Source organism: Anguilla anguilla, chromosome 1 (assembly GCF_013347855.1).
Source record: "Anguilla anguilla isolate fAngAng1 chromosome 1, fAngAng1.pri, whole genome shotgun sequence".
Lineage (NCBI taxonomy): Eukaryota > Metazoa > Chordata > Actinopteri > Anguilliformes > Anguillidae > Anguilla > Anguilla anguilla.
The window spans coordinates 21,866,322-21,884,401 of NC_049201.1; the positions used below are offsets into that span (position 1 = coordinate 21,866,322).

At 46.7% G+C, this 18,080-nt stretch overlaps 1 protein-coding gene across 1 annotated transcript in view; it reads left to right on the top strand.

Annotated features, from left to right (window-relative positions):
* akap6 (A kinase (PRKA) anchor protein 6) overlaps positions 1-18,080 on the top strand; it is a 161,663-nt gene that overhangs the window by 34,919 nt on the left and 108,664 nt on the right. Inside the window, exon 3 of the mRNA XM_035383451.1 lies at positions 14,169-14,420. Within this exon, the coding sequence (XP_035239342.1) occupies positions 14,169-14,420 (252 nt within the window). The remainder of the gene's footprint in view (positions 1-14,168; positions 14,421-18,080) is intronic.

The window sequence follows — 18,080 nt, forward strand, 5'->3', positions numbered from 1 at the left end:
TAAATAAATAAATAAATAAATAAATAAATAAATAGTTCAGTGCAGGCCGCAGAGTGGACTGTTTTTCGTTGCTCAGCACAGACCTCATTGGTCAATTAAAACACTTCATTACACAGTTAACTCACCTTAGCTGATTTTCTGCAGCTCCATTTGTTGCTGATTTAAGACTGAAGACAAAAGCCGGCAGATCAAGGCTACATTTGAATACTTTAAGAAAGTGTCCTCCTTGTCCCCTCACCTCCTTGTGACCCAGAACGGGCTAACTGACTACTCTGACTGAGAACATTCAAGTTGTTTAAGGAAAGAAGGAAGGAAACAACGTTGTTCCCATATGTGCTCAGTTTCAGCATCACTCCTCAACGATGTCACTGCTAACTAGGATATCCAAATTCTTATGAAAACGTTGCTGTTCTTTTGAAAACTACTCTTTCCTATTCGCCTTTTCCTTTCTTATTTTGTGTTCAGAATGGACCAGGGAAATAAAGCAAAATGTAAAGAAATGAGAATTAAAGAACACCCCTGCCTTATTGTGAAAGAGAGAATAAATGAATATTATTGCAACCAATAGGTGGGGCCAGAGGACAAGGCCTGCTGCTCCACCTCTTTCATGGGAAATCGCTGAAGATCATTGAGTTGAGATTTCCCTGGTTGACTATAAAGGTTAAACAAATGCACAAGTGAAATTTCCAAAGAGCATATACACATTTCAAACCTGACAGCTTCTTTTGGAAATAAGATTCATCCTTGACGTCTTTAGTTTGTACTTACGAGTGCATTTGTGTTTGTGCTTAATGTACATACCGCAGTATGCAAACTGTTTGACTGATGTTCATTTTTAAATGGTTGTGAACTTAAAACCTATTTCCAAACTTTGCTGTCCTTGTGCTGATTTTTAAAGGAAGTACGGTTCCTGTAATTTAATTTGTTTTTGTCACAAAACTCAGTGAATTGGACCCAAATGCTTAGACTAATAGAAGGCAATAGCTGTAAAAAAAAATCAAAAAGATTTTTTGCTTGAGAACTTGAGGAAAAATTACAATGAAATTCATGAGAAGCAAAACCACTGGAGAATAACCATAGACAGGACATGAGAGATCACTCAAAAAATATTCAGGGTGCTAGAAACATGAAGGGCTAGCAATGAACTGGGGAGGTTCACCCAACAACTCACTGGAGACACTAGGGAAGCAGGGAGCATACATGAAGACAATAACTAACAAACTAAATACATGCAAATTAACTAGAACTGGAACTAATATAATATAACAAACAACACAGACACATTACGGGAACTCCAAGAAAGGGAAACATACGGCCTCTGGTGGTCAACAGGGGAACTTGTGACAGTTTTATTTAATTCAGAATTTAATGCACACTTCAAACGACGGTTAATTACATTGAATTTGCCATGATATTGCAGTTGGAATTAAAATATTGTACTCACTTTTCAGCAGTCAGACATATAGGATGACACATACAGATATATTCTGTGTACAGATGCAGGTAGTTAGTACTGAAATATTACACAGTCAGAACATGAATCGCTCGAGGTCCTGAACGTTCTCCTGATGTTACCATGGAAACCGCAATATAAGCGAGTCATTCCTCCTCCCTGAGCTATGGTGCTTATATCTGAGGGAGGGGTGTGCATACAGCTCCTGCACAACAGCCGGTGGGACTGAACGATATGCAGCCTAGCAGCCGCCCCCCGCAGATGCTATTTCAGGAAGCTAAGCAGCGATCGCTGGCCCGAGGCCTTCCTCTTTGCCCTGTCCTTCCTATTCATGGCCCCAGCGCATTTTCAAAGCGCATCACGTCAAGGAAGCGAGGGCCCGCCCCCATTGTCCGCGTTGTGTGACCCGGTCCGGATTGCTTATTTTAAAAAGGGATCACGCATGAGCCGTCGGCCAAAAACCGCTGCGGCACATGCTGCTCTCGTGTAGCGGAGGGATTCCAGAGAATGCACTCTAATTTAGCACAGGGCAGCACAGAGAAGAGGGACCAGTGTCCTGCAAAGACATGAAGGTTGCTAGTCAATGAACATATAAAGCAGGAAACATAGCACGGTTAGTTACTGTAGCAGGGCCTAAGGTTGAGAAGGTGAGAGGGTTGTTACTGTAGCTGGAGGATCATGGTTTGTGATGGAGAGAGGATTGTTACTGTAGCTGGAGGATCATGGTTTGTGATGGAGGAGAGGATTGTTACTAGTAGGAGGATCGTGGTTTGTGATGGAGAGAGGATTGTTACTGTAGCTGGAGGATCATGGTTTGTGATGGAAGAGAGGATTGTTACTAGTAGGAGGATCGTGGTTTGTGATGGAGAGAGGATTGTTACTGTAGCTGGAGGATCATGGTTTGTGATGGAAGAGAGGATTGTTACTAGTAGGAGGATCGTGGTTTGTGATGGAGAGAGGATTGTTACTGTAGCTGGAGGATCATGGTTTGTGATGGAGAGAGGATTGTTACTGTAGCTGGAGGATCATGGTTTGTGATGGAGAGAGGATTGTTACTGTAGCTGGAGGATCATGGTTTGTGATGGAGAGAGGATTGTTACTGTAGCTGGAGGATCATGGTTTGTGATGGAGAGAGGATTGTTACTGTAGCTGGAGGATCATGGTTTGTGATGGAGAGAGGATTGTTACTGTAGTAGGAGGATCATGGTTTGTGATGGAGAGAGGATTGTTACTGTAGCTGGAGGATCATGGTTTGTGATGGAGAGAGGATTGTTACTGTAGCTGGAGGATCATGGTTTGTGATGGAGAGAGGATTGTTACTGTAGTAGGAGGATCATGGTTTGTGATGGAGAGAGGATTGTTACTGTAGCAGGATGAACATTATTTGTGATGGAGAGTGGATTGTTATGGTTGCAGGATCATAGTTTGATTGAGATAAGATTTTTACCATGTCAGGGCCACAGTTTGAAAAGGAGAGGATTGTTACTGCCGCAGGATGATAGCTTAAAATGCTGAGAGGATTGCAGGACCATTGTTTGTGATGTAGAGATCTGTTATGCTTGCAGTAATAGATGGGGATTATGATAGAGCCAGGCAGAGCCCCCGCGTGTAGCAGGTGAGTGTGGAATGCCGTTGGCAGGGAGACGTGAGACCGGCGACTCGCAGTGACTCTCTCCAGCCTCTCCGCAGGAGAGGGGGCGGGGACAGCACGATAACATCTCAGTCTTAGCCCCGCCCCCACACCCCCCATGCCCCCACGCATACGCCTCCTTACAGTCTCCTCTCCTCTCAGCAAAGCCGTATTTTTACACGCGTGTGTTGGGGACCGGGGCGGGGAGGGCTGGAGGCAGCTGTTTGGAACAAAGTTATTTGCGGTGATGCAATCCCACCGCCACGGAGAATCCGAAGAATCCCGACGACGCGGATGCCAGCGGGATGCCGAGGGCTCCGGACCGAAAAGGGAGCACAGGACAGGGCTGTTGTCCCGCTAGCGGATCGCGGGCTGCGAGTACCAAGCATGGCTGCCTGCTCTGTTCTCACTAACTCAGCAATGGCCCGCATGCCCGTGAAGACCTAGGAAGTGAGTACTGTTACTAGGTGATTTCGATTTGTGGGTTCATCGATTGAGCTGCTGATCTGCATTCGCTGCTGTGGCAACCTCACACTTTGACTCCGCCCAACGCCGTGGCTATATGTAGCTGCAGCGGTATTTTACTAATGGGCCCCATTATGTCAAACCGGCTAGTTCATACACTGAGTTTGTCAGGACATGACCGATATATGCAACTGGAAACAGGAGACAACTGGACCCTCTGTCCAAGAATATTTTTGTAGTAACACTTGTAGAAAAACCTGTTGGACATTCCTGAGCCACTCAGAATTGTACAGGATACATGAGGTGGTGATGGGGGTACGAGGTGGAGTCTGTTATTTAAAATTTATCAATTTCAAATGGAAGGATTATTTTATTTCATAACAGCTGCTTAATTGAATAATGACTTTGGTTGCTTCCCAACTCTGCTTATTTTGGAGGCATGGCAATGTGTGGAAATTAAACTGATAAGATGGCTTATAATCAGTATGGATGCCATAACATTTTATTTTATACCATAAATAAATATTGTATTTTTTCAGTTTCGGTGAGCTGAAAAAATGACATTGCTGGTCAATATGACTATCAGTTAAACCAATGTTAGGTTTTGATCTGGAAGTGGGGGATAAACGCTTTAGAATAGGACTGGGTTAAGACAATGACCTTCTCATATTGAAACTCACTCCCTCTGCAAGCGATGGTCATGTGACTTAATGCATGTGTCCAATCTGCGTAGCATAACTTTCCGGCAACATGGCAGGAATGCTGGTGGAACAGTGTCAGTAGGGCCTTTACATTCATTACACACAGGCCCCGCCCCGTAACGAGAGCGGCTTGGCGTTCCGCACCGGGGCACCACTTGGTCCCAGCGGTATTCCATTACATTACATTACATTACAGGCATTTAGCAGATGCTCTTAGCCAGAGCGACTTACACAACTTTTACATAGCATTTTTACATTGTATCCATTTATACAGCTGTATATATACTTCTGGTTAAGTACCTTGCTCAAGGGTACAACGGCAGTGTCCTAACCAGGAATCAAACCTATGACCTTTCGGTTACAAGCCCAGATCCTTACCCACTGTGCTACGCTGCTGCCAGTGTATTCCAGCGAAGCGAAACAGCCCCGCCCAGGTCGCTGAGTCACTCCGTCCGTCTGCGGGCGGTGGGTTCACCCAGACTGGCTGTTTATGAGCACTGCGCCGTCCCGGCTTCCTGTAACCTTTTAATGGTGGAACAGGATGGACTGCAGAGCGCGTGGAATAGCTGTGCTTATTACACTTTAAAAGCATCGGCGGAAAATGGAAATATGTTGTTTTATTACTAGGTTGTGCTTCTGGGTCAGAACCATAATGTCTTTTGTTTCTGCTGTTTGTGTTCTAGACACTGACCTGAGTTACTAACCTGATATTTAACATTGTTTCTTTTTTCATGTATCTGCTGCTGTATATTTTCTATGTAGCCCAGTCTAGGTGGCATACACAAGTCAGAGCACCCAAAGCTTTTTGTATGCCAAAACAAATCCAAAGCAGAAAAACCCACAGGGTGCTATTTTGTCTGGGTTAGATAAGTGAGCATTATAATTAGTTGCATGATGTATAAATTCCATACATATAAATACAGATAGGAAATGCACAGTGCTGTGAATTAGCTTTTACTGAATGCATGCTGTGTCAGATGAGTAGCCAATTATCAATTTACATAAAATACATTTTCCAAATATTGTAGGTAAGCCTACTAGTAATATTATGCTTTTGGCTGATCAGAGCCCAGTACGTTTTTTTCTGCTGTTTTTGCCAAGCTTATTTGCAGCCCCTGCCAAAAGTGTGTTTTTATTGTAGTGGAACAGGTGTTAGAAAATTATAGCAGACTGCCTGATTGATATTGACCATGTGCCAGTGGATATTAACCATTATGCCTTTGCTCACTGCATGAAAGTTCCTTTTAACTATTGAAAACATAACTGTGCTTTATGCATTTAAATTCTTGATCTGGAATGAACACATTACTCTTTCAAGAAGTGTCTTGAGATCTTTCTGCCAACAGTGAGTCAGGACCTCAATTTAACATATCCTCTGAATGCCTTGCACTTTCTACGACGTCGCTGAGTTTGGTGGCATTGGATTTCTGTTTGGTGCAGAGACAAGAGTGCCCCCTGTTGGCCCACTAACTCATTCAGTGGAAACTTCGTTTTTTTTTCCAGCAGGCCTCCCATTCAACACTAAGCAATCCATGCCTGCTTAGTTTCAGCTGTTTGCCTTGGGAAGGGTAAAGGGTGATTTGGCTGTTGACTTGCTGTACTGTATATGGCCACAACTGCATCCAGAACGAATTGGATGGTGCGAAATGAGCAGCTGGCAAAGGAATTTCTCGCTACGAGTATCTGTGCCAGCCAACAGGGGCAGCTTATGCAGTAACATTCCATTCGATCGGCCATCTGAGGTGTGGCTAGGTCGAAATACAGAGCGGTCTATTTTAACCGTGTGTTCGACTCTTCCCAGTCTTCGCCCTTGTGTGTTCAGAGGGAAAATCTTTCAAAATAAAAGACATTTATGAGCCGCAATGGCGTCTCTTTACTCTCCTGGAGCTGCCCTTGACCCCCCTGCACCCTCTGCCCAAACCCCACTTCCCTGTAGCAGCTGCCTCTGGGCTGGGTGCGGAGTGCTTAGAGCGTAGCCCCTGTGAGTGGCAGTGAGGTCACAGCCAAAAATAGCACCCCACCCCCCTCCCCCTCCTCCCCCACCCCCACCCCCATACCCCCCTGCGAGTGTCAGAAAGCCAGACTCCCGAGAGAGGCCCCTCCCTCTTCAGAGAGGGAACCAGGTCAGTGCGGGGGGAGAGAGCGCTCAGAGTGTTAGCTTCAACCCCAAGGAGCACTGTTGTCATCAAATCAAGAAGAGCAAGACACGCTTAGTTACTTCTTCGCTTTCACGGACGCCGGCCCTGCAAGTGTAGCACACCGGTAAGACGTTCCAAAAATGACAAATATGTCAGACCAGATAACCCAGCTCAATGCAGGAAATTGGCCAGTTTGCTTCAGGGTTTGTGACAGATTTTTTTAATGTTGAAATGCTGAAGCTAAAGTGCGTCTCTGCTGTCTTATGGTAGCCCAGTTATGGCTGTCCGTCCGGAGTATGAAATGTGATGTTGCTGGGAAGTGTAGTTTGAGTGAAGACCGTGGTGAGCGAGCAGCACCTGGGTGAGAGATCTCAGCTCAGAGGTTACAGTGAATGAATCTGAATGTTTTGATTGGCTGAAAGCTTTGTCGAGATTAAGTTTAGTGTCATCAAGATGAAACGCACATAAATCTAAGTTGTGACCACTGGTCATTTCCGGAAAAAATCTGTGTGCTGCATTACAGCTACTTTTTGAATTATCATTAGAAAGCCATTGCAGGTCTTGCAAAGGACAGTTGTATGGGTTTGGGTTTCTGTGGCTTGTGTGTGTGTGTGCGATTGCGTGCATGTGTCATTGGAACCCACTCTGCACATGTTGTTGAGAATGACAGCTGGACTCCGTAGAGATGAACCCGAGAACAGTCTTGATTTAAATGCCCTTCTGAATTCTCTTTATCCAAATTTGACTGTAAGCTTTTGCTTCTGTGGCAATTCTCCTAAACCTAGTGACAGCCAGGCAACCCCCTACCTTGTATTATGAAACCGAAGCGTGCCAGTTTTACATGTGTAGCACACGTGAGTGTGTGCATGCCTTAAGCTGTTGACATGTGCTTGCCATGCTTGTACAGTACAGTGCAGTGAACCACGGTGAATGTCCTGAATCTCTACCCGGCTCCATGCTCAAAATGTTTTTTTTTTAAATTAAATTTATCTTTGCACATTATTTGTATTGCACAAGATATAGAGACACACTGAGGGAAAAGCAGACAGAAGAAACATTTCAGTTGTATGCTGGCATCAGTGTGTCACAGGCTCCCTATGGAGTGCCACATGGATAGACCTGCAACAGGTGTCAGTCATTTAGACAGCCAATTAATAGAAGGACCAAGAGGTGAACCATGCAGGATTTATTGACTGATGTCTATTGCTGCTTGTAGCATTCAAGAAGACATGTCATGTATTTTTGACATAATACAAGTGCCTTGGATGACAAAAAACACGTTGCAGTGAAAATATGTTCAAAAATATTATTTATTTATTTTTATTGAATGTCCCCTGTAGTTGTAGGCTTCAAAGCAGTAGAATATATGGATTTTGAGATTAAGACCAGAGATTCACGTCCCCTACAGGGGACGATAATGAATTGGCGAGCCTTGGGAGGATGTGTGGTGTCTCTACTTCGCCCTATGAGGCCGTGAGATTAACTGACACGGTTGATATTAATGATTTAAAAATGCCATTTCCCTCTAAGGCTCTGACGTATCTTTCTGGTAACTACAGTATTCCTCCTTATTTTCCCCCTCCACATTCTGGAGCTGTGAGTAAATCAACTGGTATGTAGACGCTTGTAGACACCACACAAAGTCTAAGCTACTAATGCGTTTTATGCTTGGACTATCTTCATGTTTATATGTGGCACATTGACCCAGTGAAGCAGGACTGTGTTGCCTGGCGCCCCAGCACACTTTTCCCTCGACGATACCGCTGCGTATTCACTGTGCGTGTATTTGGAGCCTAGACTCTGGCACGGCACCGCATCACATCGGCTGCGCGCTTGACCTACATTCTCGGGTGCCGCGTTATTTTAGGGAGCGGGAACCACCGGAGCCAAGTTCTCGCCGAGCGGCCGCAAGGTACTTTGTTGTCATCAGGTTGTTATGGAGATCCGGGGAGCTGGAGAAAAAGCCCTGACACCTCCCCTCTCTTTCCTCCCTTTATCGCTTTTGGCATATTCAAATTCGGAGTCGGCCTTATTGGAGCAAAGATAATCATGCCCGCTGCCAGCTTACCACCCACAGAATGTGCATGCACACATAAAAAAAACTGCAGAGAGCATAGCAATTACTCTTTTAGCTCACTCTCCCCGTCGCTGAAATTCTCCTTCTGTTCCCAACCTCTTCTCTTTCTCCCATATTCCTTTGCATGTTTCTTTTCTCTATTTTTCTTTCCTCTCGTCACATCTCTGTGATGTTATGCTCTGTTAATTGTGCCAGTGACTCATGGCCACACGGTTCTCACTGTAAATATCCATCACCGTGACGGAGCGCTTTGGCGGCTTGTTCAGTTCCTGTTTGTTGCAGCGCCTGCAGGATTTCCATGTTGCATGGATATGAAGTGCACTGACTCACGCCGAATCACTCCTTGCTTGCTTTTCAGAGGGAAGGAGAAAAAGGAAGTAAGGCAACAGTGTTACAATACATAATAAATAAGCTTTAAACACGGGTACTTTAGATCTTCGCTAACCTAGCTAAAAGGTAATGTGTAGATAGAGTTAATTGATGGTTTTTCTTCAGTGTCACCACAAAATGGTGACGCATGCTGTATGTGCAGACACACACTGTACACTCATCGGTCAAACTGCATGGTTTTATCGTGCTTGTGATGATTTTCTATGCAATCGTCATGATTAACATTCGAATTGTGCCGCTTGATATTTACTGAAACAACTCAGTTCAAAGTGCTTGGCCCAATGCCACTAACTCAGTGCGCAGTCAGAACCTTGGAATTCAGGTTAATAGCCTGGTCCCTTAACTGCTACACTACGCTATACTGTCTCTAGACACACAGGAGAATTGCCCCATAAGTCCATTTTCTACTCAGTACTGCCATCCATACAGGATGTACTGAAAGCCCTTAGTATAGAAGGCTTCAGAGTAGATGCTACTGACTTGTAGTAAGAAAGGGGGACGCCAGAGCGATCACTTTCCCTTTCTTCCTTTCATGTTTTCCTCCTGTTTCCACATCTTCAGGGGGATGGGAAGGTAGCATCTGCTGAGGAAACGCAACAGCTGATCCCCAGCCCAGTGTCCCTGAATCACTGTCACCCAGCAGGGGAGAGCACAATTACTGCTCAGCCAAACGCTCATCGCTATTCTCCGAGCAGGGCTGGCTTAAATCAACACTAAATAAAGTCCAAAGGTGTTTTAAGGTATTTTAAAAATGGAATCGCGTTTATCGCGCGATAGCCACATGCATGGCCGGTTCAGAATGATATTTCTCGGGCCGCGGCTGGAAACGGTAAAACCGCGCGGCCCAACCAACCGTTAACCCGCGCCGCTGGTGAAAGATGAGGCTAGTGAGACCGGCTAATGAAACGTGAAAGCGGCTGAGCTTCCCTTAAACGTAACGGGGGGCTGCTTCAAATAAGTGGAGCCATCTTTCGCCGCTGGGTTGCCAGCCTCGGACTCCCCACTGAGTCCCTCATGCTCAAGCATGCTTGCTTTACCCCGATAGCACCGTAGCTAGACTAAAAGAGTGGGGAAGGGGCATTCGGAGGATTTGAATCTGTTTAAGTCTGGGCTCCCCAGCCCTGTTCCTGGACAATTACCATCCGCTGGGTTTTTATTTCAACCCTTGGCACACCTGACTCTACTAATCAGCAGCTCAATGAGATCTCCAGCTGTTGAATGACGTGTGCTTTGCTAGGGTTGGAGTGGAAAACCTACTGGACAACAGATCTCCAGGAACAGGGATGGGCAGCCCTGGGTTAAGTCACGGTGGAAGAGGCTGAACTGGCCTGCTTCTGCACAGAGACCAGCCCCCGGGGGAAGGTGATGCAAGATTTAGAGAGGGCGTCATGTAGTCCTGAGGAGGGGTACAGCGAGCCCCTTTTTCCAGAGCGGAGGGGCTCCGGTGTCCACTGTCGGCCCGACAGCATCCGAAATAAGCCGCCCCGGAGTTGGAACCCTCGTCTCCGCCCTACTGGCGGCCCTGTTCCGCAGGAGGTGGGGGAAAGCCCTATGATCCTGTTAATCAGGACCCAAATTAGCTCTGTGGCAGCTTGGGTTTCTCTCCGGCAATATTATCACCATCCTTCATGTTGGCTGAGTCCTGGGCTTAAAAGAGACCCCCCGGTCAAAAAATTAGCACTTGATACAGTGCGTTTTATGATGTGTATCAAGCGCAGGTTTCAGTCCATGATCAAGGATTTCGATCAATGTCTTCTGAGCCCAGAAGCTGACCCCTCTTCTCTGAGTGGTGATCCTAGATGCCTTTCATCCAAGCTTTTCAATAGAGTGAACGAGCAAAAATTGCATTAACTAGCCCCTGTCTGTGCTAGTTAATGCAAGTTGCGTGTTGATTCGTAGGAGCACGTTGGAAAACTACTTGCGATTCGTATGTCGACATCCGGCTCGAAAAACACCACGAAGTGAATCCGGGATGAAGTAATTAAGTACAGTATGCTAAAATTAAATCAGCTGGCCTCGTGTGCCAAAAATAAACCATGCAGTTCTGTGAAGGAGAGCATTATATATCTCTGGGTACATCTACCCAAGTACTGTATATTTTTCCTTGATTTAATATTTATTACATTACTGGTTATCGTATTTAAAACACGCGTAGAATTTAAAAATCTCAAGGTGCTATATGACCAACTCATGAGGCACGCTGTACCAAATTATTTCATACCTTTAAGGAGTATTTGCAATGCGGTCAAAGTGCTATGCTATATATAAATGAATGATTAAGTAGATAACCGCAAGGGAATATGGCATTTCAGTGATAGTGAAGTCAATTCCAAAAATATACCCCAGTTACTGTGGACGTACGGGCGAAAGCGCATGCTTCTCCGTTCTGCTCCCGCTGTCTCCTCCAGGACACACCCTTGCAACAGAAGCTAGCAGCTGTGGATGGTTGGTCAGCTCAGCTGTTGAGACATGCTGACCAGTTCCCTCCGGCCCCAGTGTTGTTTTTACGATGCTTCAGTGTTACGTTGCGTTGCACAGACTCCATATGCATAATAGACTTGTGTGCACGGGTGCCACCAGGGATTTTGGGGCCCGTGAGAAGTTTTCACGTTGGGTCCCATTAACCAGAAAATCCAGTTTTCTCATATTTTTTGAGGGCCACCGTCAGTCAGGGCCCTTGGAATCGTTCAAATTTTCTCCTCCCTTGTGTACAGCACCCCAGCTTGTGTAACTTACTGTACATGTACTTACTACTTGCTTTGCATTGGTGCAGATATCCTAAAGACATGCTTTGCAGTGACTTGCATTGTGCTGATTGCAGAGGGATAGTGGACATGCAGTTTAATGTGGACTTTTCAAATGCATGGGGCATTTCCCTAAATAAAAACATCAGAAACTTTTAACAGCTCCCTTTGTCTTCCTACTCCTGAGTGCAGAAGGTCCCGTGAGCCACCTGCTGTAGTGGTTTCCTATGAGGAACCTGTGCACAGCCATTTACAGTCAGCCACTCGTGAGCTCCCTGTGCACAAACTTTGGCCAGCTTCGTGTTTTCGTTTAGTCCCATCGGCGTGTCTTCGCCCCATGTGAAGATGAATCAGAGCGTCCTTACGGTCGGATGACCTAACGTCTCCCGGCTCTCTTGTTGTTCTGCTTCCACACGTTCTGGCTTTGCCGCGTATTAGCCGCGTCCTCTGCAATGACAGCCTTTCAGGGGCGAGGAGGGAAAGGCGAGTGAAGGGTAGAGCGCCTACGGAAGTATGCTCCTCCGGGCAGGACGTTAAGGCTCGCTCGAAAGACAATCTGACAAGCGAGTCTCCCGGCAAATTTACAGACGCGGTCTACGGGACCGGCGAATCAGGAGAGGCTCTGTGTGTTTTGCGGCAGTGTTAAGCAGCTGCGGTGTAGTTTTGAGAGGACAACGTGATGTTGCTATTCTGAGTGTTAGATGTGTTGCATGAAGAGGAAAACAAGGTAAGAGAGAGAGAGAGCGCGCGGCATATTTTTAATGTGCTGATGCATCCGTGATACAGCGAATGTCACTAATGTTTTCAGTTTCAGCATTTGCCCACACTGATTTGGTGTGACGTGTGTGTGTGTGTGAGAGAGAGAGATAGAGAGACAGCAAGAGAGAGAGAGAGAGAGAGAGAGAGAGAGAGAGAGAGAGAGAGAGAGAGAGAGAGAGAGAGAGAGAGAGAGAGAGAGAGAGAGAGAGAGAGAGAGAGAGAGAGAGAGAGAGAGAGAGAGAGAGAGAGAGAGAGGGGGAGAGAGAGATGGAGAGAGGGAGGGAGAGAGAGAGAGAGAGAGTGAGAGGGAGAGAGAGAGAGAGGGAGAGAGAGAAAGGGAGAGAGAGGGAGAGACAGAGACAGAGACAGAGACAGAGAGGGTAGGGGTAGAGAGAGGGGGAGAAAGAGGCACAGAGAGCGAGAGCAGAGAGAGAGGAGAGAGAGAATGTGATCATTTTTTGTTTTTATTTTACATCGCGTATCTGTAAGTAACCCTTCTCTGTTTCCGTAGCAGTGCCAAAGGTACTTAAAGCTAAACCCCAGGTTTATCAGACACGAATGTCTGTTATCTGCATATTTAGAGCATCAAGCATTACTGAACTCAACTGCAAGCACTCAAGCAACTGGACGGGTAGGCTGACATGCGGATGCTATTGGTCGTGAGGGACTGGATTTAGGAGGCTGAGGCTGTATTAGACTTTGGCAACTTCCACCCAACTGGCTTGTCTTTTTATTGTTAATAATGCTGGCTGACACAGACTGAAGTCTAACAAGTTTCTCAAGCTGTTGCTCTTCATGCATTCCTACTGCAGAACACAAGACCCAATAATGCCTCCACAGCCACACACGAAGAGGTCCTCTGAGACGCTGTCACAGCAACAGACAGCAGTAACGAAATGTGCTTAATTGTTGTAACAGTTTCTGGCTGTGGGAATTACACACAGCTTCACACAGAGTGGTACTGTGTTCTTCTTCTGCCTTACTGCAGCAGTTTATTTTCTCTTATCTTGTATCTTGTATTTGAAAAGAGTTTGAATTTTGTTGACAGATTATTTAAATTGCGAGCAGGGTGACAGGCTTCTGTTTGTATGTCTCGTGTGTAATGCCTGGGGCCCTGCCTTGTAGTGTTGAAGTTTATTTTTGCACTTCTACATCAGTACCTCAGCTGGCAATTTGTTGTTACAGTGTGGTGTAATTATTTTGCTTGTGCTATTTGACTCATCGGATTAACTCATTGAATTTATGAAACTGGGATTCAGCTTTGAAAAAATTTTGTTTGGTGGTTTTGCTGTAGATATTGTAATGGAAGAATTCTCACTTTTGTTGAATTGAATTGTCATTATTTTTAGTCCCTCTCTGCAATCCTGAGAGACTGAAAATGTGTAGCCTTCTTAAAAATGTTTTGTTCCTTAATGGAAATTTTGTTTGTCATCTTTTAAACACTAAGCACAGTACACAAACACTCTGTATTACATGCAAGAAATATTGTTGTTAACCAGCCAGCTGGTCCTCAAATCTGGGAAAAAAGGTGCAGTCGTGACCGCCGCCAGACTGGTTTGGTTTTGGGGCCCTGATCTCTGGACGTCTGTTGGTTTTGGGGTATCTGTGTTTGCTTTGGGGTCCTGATATCTGTGTGTCTGTTGGTTTTGAGGTCCTGATATCTGTGTGTCCGTTGGTTTTAGGGTCCTGATCTCTGCGTATCCGTTGGTTTTGGGGTCCTGATATCTGTGTTTGTTGGTTTTGGGGTTCTGATATCTGTGTGTCCATTGGTCCTGTGTCTCACATCTCTCTTCCTCTCCGTCTGCGCGTAGGACATCTGTGAGGACATCTCGGACCACGTGGAGCAGATCCACGCCCTGCTGGAGACGGAGTTCTCCCTGAAGCTGCTCTCCTACTCGGTGAACATCATCGTGGACATCCGCACGGTGCAGCTGCTCTGGCACCAGCTGCGCGTGTCCGTGCTGGTGCTGCGGGAGCGTCTGCTGCAGGGGCTGCAGGACTCCAACGGCAACTACACCCGACAGACACACATCCTGCAGGCCTTCTCCCAGGACCACGACCAGGTGAGCCTGCACACACACACACTCTCTCTCTCTGTCTCTCACACACACATACTGCAGGCCTTCTCCCAGGACCACGACCAGGTGAGCCTGCGCACACACACACACACACACACACACACACACACACTCTGTCTCTCACACACACATACTGCAGGCCTTCTCCCAGGACCACGACCAGGTGAGCCTGCGCACACACACACACACACACACACACACACACTCTCTGTCTCTCACACACACATCCTGCAGGCCTTCTCCCAGGACCACGACCAGGTGAGCCTGCACACACACACACACACACACTCTCTCTCTGTCTCTCACACACACATCCTGCAGGCCTTCTCCCAGGACCACGACCAGGTGAGCCTGCACACACACACACACACACACACTCTCTCTCTGTCTCTCACACACACATACTGCAGGCCTTCTCCCAGGACCACGACCAGGTGAGCCTGCGCACACACACACACACACACACACACACACACACTCTCTGTCTCTCACACACACATACTGCAGGCCTTCTCCCAGGACCACGACCAGGTGAGCCTGCACACACACACACACTCTCTCTCTGTCTCTCACACACACATACTGCAGGCCTTCTCCCAGGACCACGACCAGGTGAGCCTGCGCACACACACACACACACACACACACTCTCTCTCTGTCTCTCACACACACATACTGCAGGCCTTCTCCCAGGACCACGACCAGGTGAGCCTGCACACACACACACACTCTCTCTGTCTTTCACACACACATCCTGCAGGCCTTCTCCCAGGACCACGACCAGGTGAGCCTGCACACACACACACACACACTCTCTCTGTCTCTCACACACACATCCTGCAGGCCTTCTCCCAGGACCACGACCAGGTGAGCCTGCACACACACACACTCTCTCTGTCTCTCACACACACATACTGCAGGCCTTCTCCCAGGACCACGACCAGGTGAGCCTGCACACACACACACACTCTCTCTCTGTCTCTCACACACACATACTGCAGGCCTTCTCCCAGGACCACGACCAGGTGAGCCTGCACACACACACACACACACACACACACACACTCTCTCTCTGTCTCTCACACACACATACTGCAGGCCTTCTCCCAGGACCACGACCAGGTGAGCCTGCACACACACACACACACACACTCTGTCTCTCACACACACATCCTGCAGGCCTTCTCCCAGGACCATGACCAGGTGAGCCTGCACACACACACACTGTCTCTCTCTCTATCTCTACCACACACATACACATAATACACACATACGTACACACACGTGCGCATGGACACAGACTCTCTCTCACACACAAATACACATACTCACACACATACACATATACATACACACCCACGCACAAGCATACACACACATACATGCACCACACACGTACATACACTAACACACATATGCATCCACCCCGGTATGCACACATGCACACACGCATACACATACACACACATGTGCGTGCAAGCATACACCCACATACACACGGGCATGCACACACACACACACAATATCATTTTTAGTATTATTATTATTATTTAGTAGTATTTGCCATAGCAGTAGCTAATTTAGCATATGCATACGACAATAAGAAATGAATTAAACAGAACCTGAAATAAGGACCTTAAATCATGGTTTACTTAGAGGGTAATTTAAACGGTAATTTAAACCACTAGACCAGAGAACTGAATTAGAGCTGCACAAGGTACTCCTTATCTCAAGTTCAGCTGAGTCTTGCTGATGATGGAAGCTGGTGAGTCACTGTGCTCTCCTGATCATGGTAAGTAGCTCATTCAGCCACTAGGGGGAGTTACTGAGAGGAATAAGCAGGCCCTCATCATCTTTACAAGCCATTTACATGCTACAGTAAATCTTTACGTGCTAGAATTATGTGCTGTATATTATTATTTAAATGTATGCATTTTTTTCATCACACTTCTACAATTCCTGTTGTAAGATATCAAAAAAAAGATATGTCATCCTGATTGAAGCCATTTGGTTATTAAATAAATTCTAGCTTTTTTGCAATAATTGCAGTCTCTAGGGATTTACGATGGTAGATCACTCAAGCAAAAGAGGCACAGGGTAAAAACGCACATTCAGATAATACAATCGGTAACAGTGTCCGAGCTCCCGTGTTTTTGAACAGAACACCGAGGCAGGAAGCCGGCATTAAATTAGGCGGGGGTGGAAAATCGGCACGGAATGGCTGACGGCGGACGCGTCTCTCCCGCCCCTCGCTGTTTAGCGGGGGTCTAATGAAGACGGAAGCCGGGGCTGCGTCGGTTGCCCTTGGCGCTGTTTGGACACGTGAGGGCGGCGAACCGCGGCCCGGCTGCGAAGGCGTCCTCCAACCGCTCTCCCGAAATTAACACGCTAATGAGTGATTTAATCGCTTTAATGGCTGCATCTTGTAAACAACATGCAGCAGGAGCTGATCCCAGACCCTGTGGGGTTTCTTTCCGGTCTCTCTCTCTGTCTCTCTTCCCCCTCCCCTTCTCCTTCCTTCTCTCTTGCTCTCTGTCCCTCTCTCTCTCTCTCTCGTTCTCTTTCCCTCTACCACTCTCATTTTCTTCTGTCTCTTGCTTTTTTTTCTCCAAAATCGTCTCACTCTTAACAATGGCTCGCAGATGAATGTGTTTCAAATCTTTCAGGAAGCAATTTGCATGTTATCCCCCTTAGTATGGAGTGTATGAGCTCACAGAAAGCTTTGATATTAGAAACATATTTTGCCTGTTTCCTGAATGTCAGTTACAGTGTGAGCTGTATGCTCTCTCACTCTGCTGTTCTCCGAACTGACCTACCCTCAAGCTTTTTGCTAGCCAAGCCGCCCAACCATCCGTATCTCAGCAACGCTGACAGAATGCTACAGGTCGTTATCGTCGCTTGCTTCCCTGAGAAAATCTCTCCACCACAGCTGCACATCTTGTTTATTTTATTTGGGTTGCGTTATATAAATCGAGTCAAATGGCGGTCGTCTTCTCGCCTGTTTAAGCTCGTGGGCGTTGAGAGCTGGAAATAGCGTAGTCTCCCTCACAGAGCCCTCCAGCACTCTCACTGCATCCGACGGAAGCGCCGTCCTGTTCTTCTCTCCGCTGATTTTCACGCCAGCATACTTACTCGGATAACACTCTAATCAGTGTCATCATTATTTACGTACTTACCTTATGCATTTTGCCTCCATTTATGGTTATTTACTGAAGCAATGTACGGTACAAACCTGTAGCGGTGATGTCAATACAGCGCTCTGAAATTGTGCCCTTCTCTACATTGCACTGTGATGGCAGCCCTGCATGACTTACAGTGTAGGCCAGTTTGTGCTGGAATGAAGCACCCTGCTCAAGGTTAGCACTGCAGCGGAAGCCCCTCCTTTACACCCCTGCTGGAAGTGTGAATCATAACCATGTGACCAGGAGCCAGAACCCCCCCCCCCCCCAAACACACTCACTCACACACATTCAAACACACAGACACATGTATGTGTACACAGAAATACAGCCGTCTCATTAATGAAAACAGGCGTTGTCCCCCTAGTGTCTCCAGAGATCAGCAGCACTCACTGCCTTAGATATGTTTGTGTTTTTCTTAAACAGAAAGGGCAACGTCGGGATGTTGTGTGCAAGGTCAAGGTCA